Genomic DNA, 14,338 nt, shown 5'->3' on the forward strand with positions numbered 1-14,338 from the left:
CATTTTCTGACTCAGCTCGACAAACTAAGTCAGAAAATGACTAAATTTTTTAAAAGTTGCGCCATGAGGACGGCTGTAATAGTTAGATTTTTATGAAATCTACTAAAAAAAAAATGTTCTTGAATCAAGTATATAATTTTGAAAAACTTCATCTTTTTGATTTGAGTAAAAAAATTCTTAAACTTAGAAATTTTTACTTGCACTGAGAAAAAAAAATACTTTTACCCAATTAACAATTTTTTGGTTCAAGAAACTCGCTGACGATCAAATATTCTATTATTATTAATTATTAATTTCTGAAGAGAAGAACATCAATATTTATCTTTGGATAATAGATAAATAAAAAAATAGCTTTATTTAAATTAAGTAAAAATTATTTCAATTAATTTAACAATTTCTTGAGCTAAGAATATATATTCTTGAAAATTTTCAAGAACATAAATTCTTGTACCAAGAAAATTTTCTTAATAAAAGTATTTTCTCAGTGTGGTTTAAGTAAATTTTACTTGATTCAAGAATTTTTCGTCTTGATTCAAAACAATTACCCTCTTCAAAATTATTTTCTTGGTTCAAAAATTTTCCTCTCGAATCAAGTTAATTTTTTTTTCAGTGTATTTTTTGAATGATTCAACAAAAAGTTGAGTTTACTAATCTTATTTCAAATATTTCAATGATGAAATTGTAAGAAAAATTAAAAAAATTAAGAGGTCAATCTAAAACTCTTCTAACACATTTTTAGTTTTCAAATTTATGTAACAAAATTTTTCTATTAATAATTTTTTCATTATACAATCCGCGTTTAAATAAGTTGAGAAAGTAAAATTAAATTTTAGTGACAATGAAATATTTACAGGTCGCAAAAAAAACAATATTTTTAAAAATTATAGTTAAAATTTTTCACTCAAATATTAAACAATTTTAAATAGCAAAAAAATTTTACAACCAAAAATTGTCAAATATTTTAATTTAGAAAAAAAACATTTTTTTTTTATGATAAATTCTTTGAAGAAGAAAATATTAATATTAATAAATAATCTAAAAAAAAAAAGTTTTCCCAGATCTGTTAAGAATGGTATCCTGCCCCACTACCTCCGAGTGTCTATAAAAGGTTGCCAGGCATTGGTGGGCAAAGATTAACGTCGGCCTAGCTAAAGCTCACAGCGTAATTTGAGATTATCTCGCTCCTACTTCTTCCTCTTCCTCAGTCCTCACTTACTTCTACTTCTACTTCTACATCTCCATCTAAATCTACAACTACTCTCCATCATTATCGTCATCATCATCTCCATCTTCATCTTTTGATGTTCGCGTGTTTGGGATGAAGATCCTCTTCTTCAGATCACCTCCGCCTCAGAATAAGCTCGACGACTAAACTATACTGATCAGCGCTGTTGAACCCCTTTTAACAAAACTTGTCCCAAGCATCCAAGCACAGTAGCTCGCTCTGTCGTTGGATCGCCAATTGCTGAACATTTTGCCAACTTAACCGCGACCGAGAATAGAACAGACCCCCCAACATCCTATGAAATTCATGTATCTCAACGAGTTTTGTTAAAAGCTTTGTGCTTGCACCATTGCCACCAACACTATCATCATCATTGTCTTTGTGCTACTTTGTCTTCATCACAACTTCTTGCATTGACTTTTACCGCTTCTACTTCCACTTTCAATACCTTTTTTTTTTTTTTTTTATAATTCAACTTGTTATTTTGCATACCTTCAGCGCAATTTCACGATGCAATAAATCTCAAAACAGTAAAAAAAAAAAATTAAGTACCTTCTAAATGAAAATAAAATAGAAAATAATGTTTTGAAATTTTTAAACAATATTTTAATATTTTATATTATTAATAATATTATTAAAAATAATATTTTATATATTTAATATTTTTTCTAATATTAAATTTAAAAAATTTAATATTAAATTTTTAAATTAAAAAATTTTTTAAAAATTTCCTTTTTTATTATCTAATTTTTTTTTTAAATTTAATACTTCAAAAAATAACATTAATATATTAGTTTTTTTTTTGTGATAAAATTTCTATAATTTTTTACTCATTTTTTATTTGCAGTCCGGTAGTTTGTATATTTTATCGTGATAAATAATCTGTAAAAATTTAATTTTTTAATATTTATACTATTTATATACTAGAATATTGTGTAAAAAAATTTTCAACATTGAATTTTTATTTTTTTTAATTCAGTTTTTAATAAAAAAATTTTTGATTTTTTTAAATCGATTATTTTAATGATAAAATAAGCGCGTAAAGTACACATATTTTGATTAACCAAAATTTCTCCAATTCTTCATTTATCCTTGACACATCTCAACTTCCCCATTACATGACTATTCCTCACTCCGACAGACTAACTCATTGTCAAGTTAAAATTGTACAGTTCGAAAGATTAAATAAACAATGACAATGATAATAAAATAAAAATGAATAAACTTGTCAAGGTAAACTCGCAACAATGCGTAACTGTAAATATTTAATGGTACTAAATAGCAAAACTGAAAGTTCTATAAATTAACAAAATAGAATCGGGTGACTGGTAACATAGAAACTAAGAACCCTATAGCTGTAAGGATAAGGATAAGAAGAGGGAGGAGTTAACTTAAAGTTTGTCGGGCAGATAAGACAGCTCTGAGGAATTGTTTATCATAATAAATGGAATAAAGTTTTGGTATTATTTAAATTATGCAGTTTAAATTGGGTAAAAGTTTAAGTTAAAGATGAAGAAATTAACTCGGTGTTCCTTCATCTGGATCTGGCTTCTCTTTCTCTGATGTTTAAACTTGTTCTTGTTCCTTTTATTCGTGTTAACTTTAAGGCACGCTGCCCCAATTCTCTAAATATATCGCACCATCCAAGTTAACTTCTGCCACTGGTATACAGTATACAGTATATACAGTACACAGTACATAGTACGTAGTATACAGTACACACCAGTGGACTGTTCGTCCCAAGGTACTCTAACTAAGATCTCCACTCACGGTCGAGTGTTTATAAACAGCTTAATCAAATTAATTCAACTTCGTTGTATTTTTATTTATCTGACATTGTTTTTTTAGGTTTTATTGTTTTTATTTCTGCTACACAGAAAAAAAAATTTACTTGAATTAAGTAAATTATTGAAAAAAATTTTATCTTTTTTTTGAGTAAAAAAATTCTTAAGCTAAGAAATTTTTCTTGGTTTAATTTTACTTGATTCAAGAATTTTTCGTCTTGATTCAAAACAATAAAATTTTTCAAAATTATTTTCTTGGTTCAAGAATTTTTCTCTTGATTCAAATTAATTTTTTTCTGTCTAGCATTAACAAAAGCTTATTTATTTCAAGGACTGGTACACGGAGAAAAATTAATTATACTATCTACTATACAAAAATAGTAACTCCTACTATCTAAAATGGTAATAAAATTAATTAGTAACAAAATAATAGCTGGTACCATTGACAATTGTAATGGTTATTATTAATGATGGTAACGATTACTATCGAAAATAATAATTGTAATTATAATAAATTTTAACTGTTACAATCGAAGATGGTAACTGTAACCATCTCAAATTGTAAAAATTCTGAAAGAAAAAATAATATAAATTTACTTAATTAAATCCTTTATTTACATCCATATTTCAACTAATGCACATTTTTTTCCTTGAAATATTAAAATATTTTAAAATCCCTTCAAAATTTTTTATTTTAATTTGAATTTGATTGAAAATTTTGATTTTTGTGGAAATTAAAAATTTTTTTGAAAAATTTGGCATTGAAACTTGTTTTAGACAAATAAAAATTTAAATCCGAATTTAATCCTGATTTTTTGTGCACTATAGCTGCTTCTAGTTTATTCAGAAATGCATCCATGGTAACGCAGATTCTTAATTTTTTAAATATTTTTTACTAGCTTAGATAGTAGTTATTATTATTACTGATGGTAACTGCAACCATCAGGTTATATTAGGAATTACGATTTTGATAATAGTAGTAACTAATTAAAATAATAACAGTTATTATTACTGATTACCATCATAATAGTAGTAATTACCATCAGAATGGTAAATTCTACAATTCAGATGGTTTACTTAATTATTTAAATAATATTTACTACTATCGAATTTAGTTAATAGATTTTAACAAAACTAGATAATAAACTCTATTATAAAATTTTCTCCGTGTATAATTATTTGCCCGTGGGAATTAAACTCTATCGATGATTCCTTTTTAATAAAGATAACTCTTAAGTTTGATGTATTTGTAAGACTGTCATAAAAAAATTTTTTAACTTCCCGCGACGAAAATCAAAGATTTTCAAAAATCGGGAAGTTATTGTTTTCACCCCGTTTTGCAAAAACCGAGTTTTCATCAGATCTCGACGTTTGAAGGTCACAGGAAGCTATGTGAACCGCTTATAACTTTTGAACGGCTTGACCGATTTCATCGCGGTTGGTGCCATTCGAAAGGGCTTGACTAAAATTAGATTTTGAAAACTATTTAGACCGATTCAAATCAATAGATTTTGAGAAATCTTAAAAAAACTGAAAAAAAAATTTTTTTCAAATGTGGTTTTTTTCGAATAACTTTTAAACGGCTTAAAGGTTCAATTCCAAAAACAAATCAGCTCTTAACCTCAAAAAACCACGTCGATCGCCACCAGTCCGGTCAAAATCGGTTGATTCGTTCGAGAGATATCGTGAACGAAAGACAACCGAAAAAAGTGTTTTTTCAGAATAACTCCAAAATTCCTAGCGCGATCAATTCAAAATTTGAGATTCTTTGTGAGGCTTGAAAAACTGCGTCGAATGCTGTCAACCGCGTGAAAATCGGTTTATTAATTCAAAAGTTATTGTGGTTTAAAAATTCAAAAAATAGTGTCATCAAATCCTTATCAGACTTTTAAGCTCGAAGAGCCCAAAAGCATAGGAAAGCAATCTCTTTGAGCTTGGAGAGCTCAAAATAACCCATAAATCGTATTTTTGAGCTCGAAGAGCTCAAAAACGTCATTGGTGCAATTTTAAGCGCCTAAGTATGGAATAAGCGGGAAGTTGCAGGGATGGCCTTCAGGGTCAACCGTTTTCCTAATTTTTTTATTTGTGAGATCAATAATTAAAAATAAAAAATATAAATTTCAAAAATGAAACTCGTAACTTGAATCATAGTTGTATTAATAGCGGGTTATAAATATCTGGCTATAAAAATATCGGCATGCAACAGTTGGTATAATATTCTGCGTTAGATCTTTTAACGAATTAACAACTGCATTTTATTTATATTTGTCTATACACCCAATGCTTAGTATCTTGAGTAAAGGCAGGTTAATGATGACTTTATGATTAATAATTGTTATTTATTATACGAGTATTATTGTCACCGTCATAGTTGTTATTATTGCCGAATCTTGGTGTTTATTATGCGGTAGTATGATAGAATCAAAATAGAAATACCAGCTCACTCGCATAATATATGATATGAGTGTGAGTAAAGACATTATTATTATGTTCCAAGTAATATTATGTTCACGAGACTTGGTTGTTTAAAACCATTTTAGATCGTGACTCAACTTTTGAGTATAAATATATAAAAAACAAAATTTGTTTTTATATTTTGTTATTTTAATAAATAATACTCTATTTTTTACATTCCACCGTCAGTATTTTTGTAAATAAATTTTACAAATTAAAAAAATACAATTTTCGTATGACGTTTTTAGTCAATCAAGACGGTAATTAATATGTCTCTTTAATAGCCGACGTCTTGAGCGTAACGTCACTATAATTTCTCCGTGATTTAGTGATCGCGTGTCTATTCATCAAAGTCTCATCGCCTGATTGTTGGTTACGCTTAGAGCTTAATCGTAGTTAGTCAAATTTCCATATGAAAATAATAAAACCCCATTAAATTACAAGTTTTTATTAGAAGCTAGAGAAGGGTAAGGGTATAAATATAAATCCATTCAACTGTCTTCTATTTTTATCTAGAGTTTTACCAGTTAAAAATAAAATAAAAATATGAGTCATGTTACAGATTACTGCCAGTTTTTATACTTTTTTTCGTGTATAACTCTTGGAGCGCTATCTGATGAAAAGCTCCTGAAACTAATGTACCACTTAATCATATGTGTCGGCTCGCTTGGACTCTGCTCCTTCTTGATTATTGGTTGTCTGACTACATACGCCGCTTTACTACTGTCGGTCGACATTGCTGTTTTCTCTTAGAGATCTATTTTACCGTTAGTTTTTTCATTTCAATTATTCAAATTCTCTTTATATCACGCTCTTCTTAACCATTTTTAAGTTAAAAATAATTATTTTTTAAAATAAATTATACTTTCGACAATTTATTAATTCTTCAGAGAAATTAGAGGAAGGACGGGCAAAACGGATATGTTAATTTGAAAATGAAATAACAAATATATATTACAATCATATCCATTCTTAACTTTGGCTAATAATTTTGTTGGGTAATTGAAGTTTATAATTAAAGTAAAATAAAAATAATAACAAAGAAATTCTTCTTTGAAATTAAAAAGTCAACATTATCCGTTTTGCCCTACCAGGGCGGGCAAAATGAATACTCAGGTCGCGTAAAACGAATACTGATTGGAAAATACATTTCAATCAAAACAATCGTCGCAAAAATATCAACCGCGTCCTGAATATGAAAAAAAAAATCAAATCTGCATCGTCCTTAACAACATTAAACTAAGTACTGTATACTTACGATTTAAAATTTTTTTTTCCTAAATTTCAATATTTATAAAAAATTCCCACAAGTATGCAAAACCAATGCTTTATCGATAACGGTAAGTGTAGTTACATAATAGATTGATAGATTGCTGTCTAAAATGTTTCTATCGACCGACCAGCGATTTAAAACGATTATTCATTTTACCCGCCTCTCCGTCTTGCCCGTCCGTCCCCTAGATATTTTTTTCTAATTATTAATTTTCTGATATGGCTTGACCTGGTCATATATAAGCTTTACGGCTAAGTAGCAATACATAAATATATAATATGTCATAATATGTTTTAGTATGGCCGTTTTTTCATTACATAAAAAATATCGTAAAAAAAAGGAATAGTGTGGAAATTACTTTTTTTAAAGCTTTAGAATTTTGTAATTCATTAATAGATCGTCATCTTGGTTAGTCTGTAGCATATTTTGTAAAATAAGGGCATTTATGATTTGTCGATAAATCCACTCTTTCAAAAATTATCCGAGATCAAAGTTGAATTTACAAAAAATTTGAAGGTTTTTCATTTTTTTGGTGAACTTACCAAACTGATAGTGAACTTTCATTCAAAATTATATTTTTTGAAGTTTCTTTGAAATTATGACAGTATCTCATTATAATGATAGAGGGATTTGTTTATAGTTAAAAATACTTGTTAATATTTAACAAATCATTTATTAGAGGCCACTTTTTAGTATTAAACAAATATTTCTTAGTATTTAAAATGATTTGTTTGTATTTAATAAATTTGATATTCATTTATTAAATATTAATAAATCTTAGGTTGGCAATAGCTTAGTCGGCTCGGTACCTGCATTTCGAAAGAGTGGGACCAGGGTTCGATTCTGGCGCGCACCAATATTTTTCAATGATTATAAACTAAGAATATGTGCGTTTCATTGCCAGCCTCTGTACCGGTCGGGTTTTCTGTCGTTTTCCCATATAGTTATGGAGGTAAAATGTCATTATAGAAGTACCTCCATACTATTTAAGACCGTAATGCAAATGCAGGTACTGATTATAACGCGTAAGTCGGCCACAGTCGCAGCACATGTGTGTCGGGCATGAAAGAAAAAATCCCGACATGCAGGGGGGTGGGGACGAAAAAGTGGTTGAGAGTTATAATGACGGGGTTGAGAGATTATATTGCGGAGAAAAAAGTGGAGAGACAATAATTCCCCACCCTTCCTTGTAAAACACTCTACAGTGATACAAGTAAAACCATCCTCAATTATAACCTCCTCATTATTAATAAATCTTGTTAAATACTAAGAAATATTTGTTAAGGACTAAAAAGTGGTCTCTAATAAATGATTTGTTAAATATTAACAAATATTTTTAACTATAAACAAATCCTTCTATCAGTGTAATATGATAACAGTAATCTTGTGAAAAAATTTTTTTTTTGAAAATTTGTATTTTTTTTTCACACTTTTGTAGTATCTATAACATGGCTGATTTCAAGCAATATTTTTTCAAAAATTTTCAATTTAGTACAATGACATGAAAAATATTCAATCATGTTAGTATCATTTTAGAAAAAAAAATTTTTATTTGAATTTTTTAAAAATAACGAGAGCTATGTTTTCTTTTCTTTAAAAGCACAAAATAAAGTTAAAATATATTTTTTTGGATATTTTAGAAGCTTTTAAATATTTTTTTTTACAAAATTTTCAGGGCACCCCATATTTAGTACAAATATTTCTTCTTTTCTGTCTGCAAGCCCAAAAACTCAGTGGAATTGAAAGATTATAAGTCCAGTAGTGTAAACTATTTAAAAAATTTTGTAAATTTTCATTCTGTAAAATTCTTCTTGATTATAACTTTCTATTTTTATAAAATAAATTAACTAGAGTACTTACTGGGTGTTAATAGTAATCCAAAAAGCGAGTGAATAAATTATAATGAACTGAGAGCATTCTTAGGTCTCTTTAATGGAGATTAAAATATTTACAAAAATTTATTGTTGTTATGGCTTAAATAAATTAATGGCTGTTTAGAAATAGTTTAAATTAAAACGAAAGTGAAAGAGCATAGAAATTAGCAGTGCGTAGAAGGAGAAAGAGGAAGAAAGAAAGATATTAAAGCTATTCTTAAAATAGGGCTCGAAAGCTGCCGGTGTTCGGTGTTCACTGTTTAGTTATATATATATGTATATATTTACATTTATAAAAGTGTTTTTGTGTATCGCATAACGTCTACACGTACATACTGGGTGCGTATGTGATTAAAGTGTAAGTGAGGTGATATTATTATAGAATGAATGCTTTAAAGAAAGACACCGACCAAACGCGAGAATAAGTCGGAGAAAGACGTGTGTATTAGTCAGCTGCCGTTGCTGCAGATACCGGGTTCTTCAGGGTCTCGGAGCTTCTGTTCCGTTAAATCTAAACGCCGCGACGCTCCAACATAACGCGGTTACAAGTATATCGTCAAAATGTCTTCCAATTCGAACATTATTGTCGATATATCGAAGATTTATACTTCAGTTTAAATCTAAGTGTTCAAAAATCCACTGGTGTTCAAACGAAAATTATTTTGTTTAATTTAATAATAAGTTATGGGTACAACTTCTATAAATTAATTATCAAGTGAAAATTATAAGTTACAGTGAAGTTTTGTATTTATTTAAATAAAAATGTCCTTCAGAAATTATGTAAGTACTAATTTTTATATTGATTGAAATTAAATTGAATTTAGTTAATAATTCCAGTAAATTAAAATTCAAATCTTGAACATCTTCTACCTGAGAACGACTGACGTTAATTTAATGAATTATTCTTCAGTGAATTAAGACTCGGAACAGACCCATGCCAATAAAAGAATCAATTTGTTTTAATTTCATTGCATTAGTGAGTTACTTTATTGACTAAAGACACCGAACATCTAGGAGTGATTATTCCGGCTATTACGATTCCTGACTATTAATTCTGTTGATTACAAATAATCCGCAGGTAGATCGGTATTGGAAAGCAAAGCGCGATATAATCTTCCTTTACCAAGCTAATTGATCCTTTTTAATCATTTTCCGTGAAGAAATCGATGTAATTACACGTATGTGAACGAGCTTTGAAGATATAAGCCATCAACTGGAAACTGTAAGCCCCCTTTGCGGATTATGTCGATATTTAGTTAGCTTATTATTTTGAAAGTTATGTTTAAGGATCGATTGTAGCTTTGGAGTTCAATGGTTAGGTATAAGATTTGAGTTATAATAATAATATGAAATCGACTTACTCATTTGAGATGAAGTGTATTTTTTAAATTAATAATTTCTTTTCATAGTATGGCTTATTGATATTAATTTCATTTTTTTAAATTAAATTTGTTCCTTTTTTTTTAGAACTAAGTATATCGTAAAGTAAATTTTATTGTTGGTTTTTTTTTTTTTTTTTTTTTTTTACCAAGACTATTAAGTAAAAAAATAAATTAGCAATAATAATTTACAGAAAATCGAATTCGAGTATTAATAATTGGAACCAAAATAAATTTTGAAGAGATTTAATTGTATTATTAAACTGTTAATTGTCTGAAATTTTGAATAATGCTATTGATGTAATTGCTGCAAAAAAGTTTTTTAAAAAATTTTGCATACTGATCAACGAAAACTTTGTTAGAATTATTATTTTTTATTATAAATATAATTGTTTTCATATTGTGTAAATTTATCTTCATAACTTTCAATAATTTTATGAGTTTATTAAAAATTGAAGAGTTTAAATGATAAATGTAAGGTATAAGCGTTCCAAAAATAAATTGTACTTACTCAAACTAACATTATGACCGCGACATACCGAATTTAATAGAAATATCCATTATCGAGTGATAATAATATTGATAATGATAATGACCATCTTCCTAAATACAATTTAGTTCAGTCTCGAAAAACTCGAAAAACTTTATAACTAATGGATATGTCTAGATAAATCTTGATACCTAAAGAAAGACAAGCCGTCGCTGTTTAATAAATAGAACTATATTAATGAGTATCAGTTCGAGTTGAGCTGTAATTTATCAATATTTTACTATCGACATAGCCATTAATATCCGCTGTTAGAGTTGTCAATATAACATAAAGTACACTTCATGAATATTCAAAATTTTATATTTGGATTTATCGATTCGTGTTTTTTATATTTGTCGAGATACGACCCAGCGTATCTTGACAAAACGTCACAGTGGAATTAATTTTCACTGCTCTAGTCGGAAATGCATTGACTTGAATTGACAGTGAAATCAAAAGTTTTCAGTAAAACAATTTTAGTAATAATAATTTAAAATGTCATTCACCTGCAATTGAAAAAAATTTGCAAGACATATTTAAAACTTTAATTAAAAATAATTTTTCGTTATTTTTATCTGCGATGACAGGGTACTTTTTCTTGAGAGTACTTAATTAGCTTCTATACTTAGAAAAATTGACTAGACCGAGCAAAAATAAATTCTCTACACGATACACAACAAACTTATTATTCACTTCAATTGAATTGCTCTGCAGATAAATGAAAAATTTAAATTCTACACAGAAAAAAAGGTTCACTTGAGCCAAGAAAATATTTTTCTTCTTAATTATTTTCTTGAGCGAAAAAATTTTTTTTTGACAAGAAAATCTTCTTGTTTTGAGAAAATTCAGCCTCTTGCTCCAAAAAATTTAGTTCTTGATAGAAGTAAATTTTCTGGTCTTGAGAAAATTTCTCTCTTGCTCCAAAAAATTAAATATCTCGATAGAAGTAAATTCTCATTAATATTTTTATTGATTAACATGTCAAATAGGAAGATCAAATAATATTGAATCATTTTTTTTCATTCAATATGTATAATTGCACGGTAAATAATATAAAATAGATATCAAATATTCAAGAGAAAAATTTTCTCAGAATGAAAAAATTTTTTTCTCAGCTCAAGTAGGTGGCGCTGCTTTCCTAATGGATCTAAAAATCTTGATCAAATATAAAAATTAATTGTATCAAGTATTCATGATAATTTGAATCAAGAAAAAATAACTTCCACCAAGAACAGAATTTCAAGAAAAATTTTTACTTTGGCCAACACAACTTCGGTCTTTTTTCAGGCACCCGAAAATTTTCTTGAGCCAAGAATTTTGTTCTCCAGTGAAGAAATTTTTCTTTCTGTGTAATTAATCGGAAAAAAATGGAAAAATATTATAATGTTTTTACCGCCGCTTGTCAAAATACAGTTTGACGAAATTTTATTTTTGGAGGGACATAAAAATGCTTATCAAGTCTATTTATTTTGGTGTGTTTATCAATCCGCGTACCGTGAACGGCAGCCGTTACGTTGACGGGTGTTGAATAAAAACAAAAACTAAGAGCCGAGAGAAAAAATAAAAAAGTTAACGAAGCGAAGCATTTCGCCGGGTTATTAACCGTATTTACCCAGCAAACATTCTTTCGACGATTCCCATCGTCTATACCGAAATATCTCAACCGAGGGCTAAGATTCACCCCGACAGCGACACGATCGTAATATATTTAAATGTTAAAAAGTGTATATAAATGTAAACGGAAGATTAAGTATTTTGCCTGTACTCTCTGCCTATTTTCAAGCAAATGAGCCAATACCAGAAGTTAAATAATAAATACATCGGATAAAGATGTAATTATATGTATCGTATAGATGTCACTTTAATAAAATTTATTATAGAAAGTAAAATAACATTGCATGTGTTGAGGTACCAAGTCGAAATAGACGGACTTGCTGGGCTTGTACCAAAAGTCGCGACTACTTGTCGCGTCGGTTAACTTTTCGGCTAATTGTAAATAACAAACCTATTGTTCAATCTACATGCAACTAAGTTCTTCATAGTGTCGGTCAGAAAGTTATATTAATGGGTACAAAATATACTAAACTCAAGATTTGTCTTAAATCTGGTTCTGTACTATTTTATGTACAGAGACTTGAAATATGCAATTTGAGGTAGATTTAGATATAAACTTCTTATTATGTAAAAGGTTATAGGTCATGATTTTTGAGACGGAACAAGTGTGAGCTTTTTCTGATTTATGCCAGTGTTGAATTTCGTCGTTTACATATGCAGTGGCTTCCCTCTGGTGTTGCTTTGGGGGTATCTAGGTCAAATGGTAATACCGATTGCTTGTCTATATATAGTTATGATCTTTTTTTTTATTCGAGGAAATGAGTTAAATGTTCGTGCGGATGTTTAATTGATGATGGTAATGGAAAGCTTTTAGTTTTAGAATTATTTATTTTTTTCCGGTCGCAAAGCGTTTCAAGAATAATAAGGATAAATTAATAACTTTTTAAAGATACTTCAATTTTTAAGTGTAAAAAGTGTACAGAAAAAAAATGTTCTTGAATCAAGTATATAATTTTGAAGAACTTAATCTTCTTGATTTGAGTAAAACATCTTTTGAACTAATAAATTTTTTATTGATTTAAGGAAATTTTACTTGACTTAAGAATTTTTCGTTTTGATTCAAGACAATTACTCTCTTTAAAATTATTTTCTTGGTTCAAGAATTTTTCTCTCGAATCAAGTTAATTTTTTTTTTCAGTGTGTCATCAATTGATTGAGTTCATTGAAAAATTTTTAAATTACAGTACACTAAAAAAAAAATTAATTTGATTCGAGAGAAAAATTCTTGAACCAAGAAAATAATTTTGAAGGGGGTAATTTTTTGAATCGAGATAAAAAATTCTTGAATCAAGTAAAATTTCCTTAAATCAAGAAAAACTTATTAAGGTAAAAAAAAGACCCCATTAGTGGCACCTTTAAACCCTATTAGTGGCATTTTTTCTTTCAATGAAAAAATGTTCTACTTGGAATAAAAATTAAAAATTTTTTTGATCTAAAGGTCTTAAAGATTAGAAATAACATACTCATTATTGAAGTTAATGATTTCATTAATTGAATAAGTACTAAAATCAAAGAAAGTGTCAGTAATGGGGTCTTTTACCCTAGTTAAAGAATTTTTCTACTCAAATCAAGAAGATTAAGTTCTTCAAAATTATATACTTGATTCAAGAACATTTTTTTTTCTGTATATCGATAGTACTACCTTAAAGGTAGACGCTGTCATTACCTGTGACTAATAGATCATTTATATTTATTATAATTCTTTATATGTGTTGTCGTTTCAGAAAGTATATATCAGAAACGATTTATCTAAATCACGCGAATATCAAGGCGAAACAGACCTTCGAAAATTTGATAAAGTAGCTTTCCTTTCAGCTCTTCTTGAACCTAGAAACTCTCTTCAAAGCTTTTATTATAAATTATGATTATCTCAATTTTAATATTCCAATGGATTATTATTTATTTTTCAATGTTCCTCCAAAATTTCCTAAAATTTTCAACTATTTCTCCTCCATATTTATGAAGCACTAAATTTTCTTCTAAACTTTTTCACAATGCTTTTACCAAATTAACAAAAATTTCCATCTTATTAACTTGCATTTTTTACCGAATAAAAATGTTTATAAATATGAGACGTGTTTAAAACTTATAACAAAAAAATTTTAATAAAAAAGATAACAAGCTTTGCTTTAAAAAAGCACACACTTTACTTGCGATACGAAGTTATCCGGCGTATTTTTATTTAGTCTTTTAAAAACACGATCAG

At 28.1% G+C, this 14,338-nt stretch overlaps 1 protein-coding gene across 4 annotated transcripts in view; it reads left to right on the top strand.

The window, feature by feature from the left end:
• The first annotated feature begins 9,344 nt into the window (after nt 1–9,344).
• LOC123259947 (FH1/FH2 domain-containing protein 3) overlaps nt 9,345–14,338 on the top strand; it is a 162,849-nt gene continuing 157,855 nt past the window's right edge. For all 4 annotated transcript variants that reach the window (XM_044720785.1, XM_044720784.1, XR_006508350.1 and 1 more), the window contains exon 1: nt 9,345–9,390. In XM_044720785.1, the coding sequence (XP_044576720.1) occupies nt 9,373–9,390 (18 nt within the window). In that variant the 5' untranslated portion in view covers nt 9,345–9,372. The remainder of the gene's footprint in view (nt 9,391–14,338) is intronic.

The sequence above is a fragment of the Cotesia glomerata genome, linkage group LG2 (genome assembly GCF_020080835.1).
Source record: "Cotesia glomerata isolate CgM1 linkage group LG2, MPM_Cglom_v2.3, whole genome shotgun sequence".
NCBI classification, from domain to species: Eukaryota; Metazoa; Arthropoda; class Insecta; order Hymenoptera; family Braconidae; genus Cotesia; species Cotesia glomerata.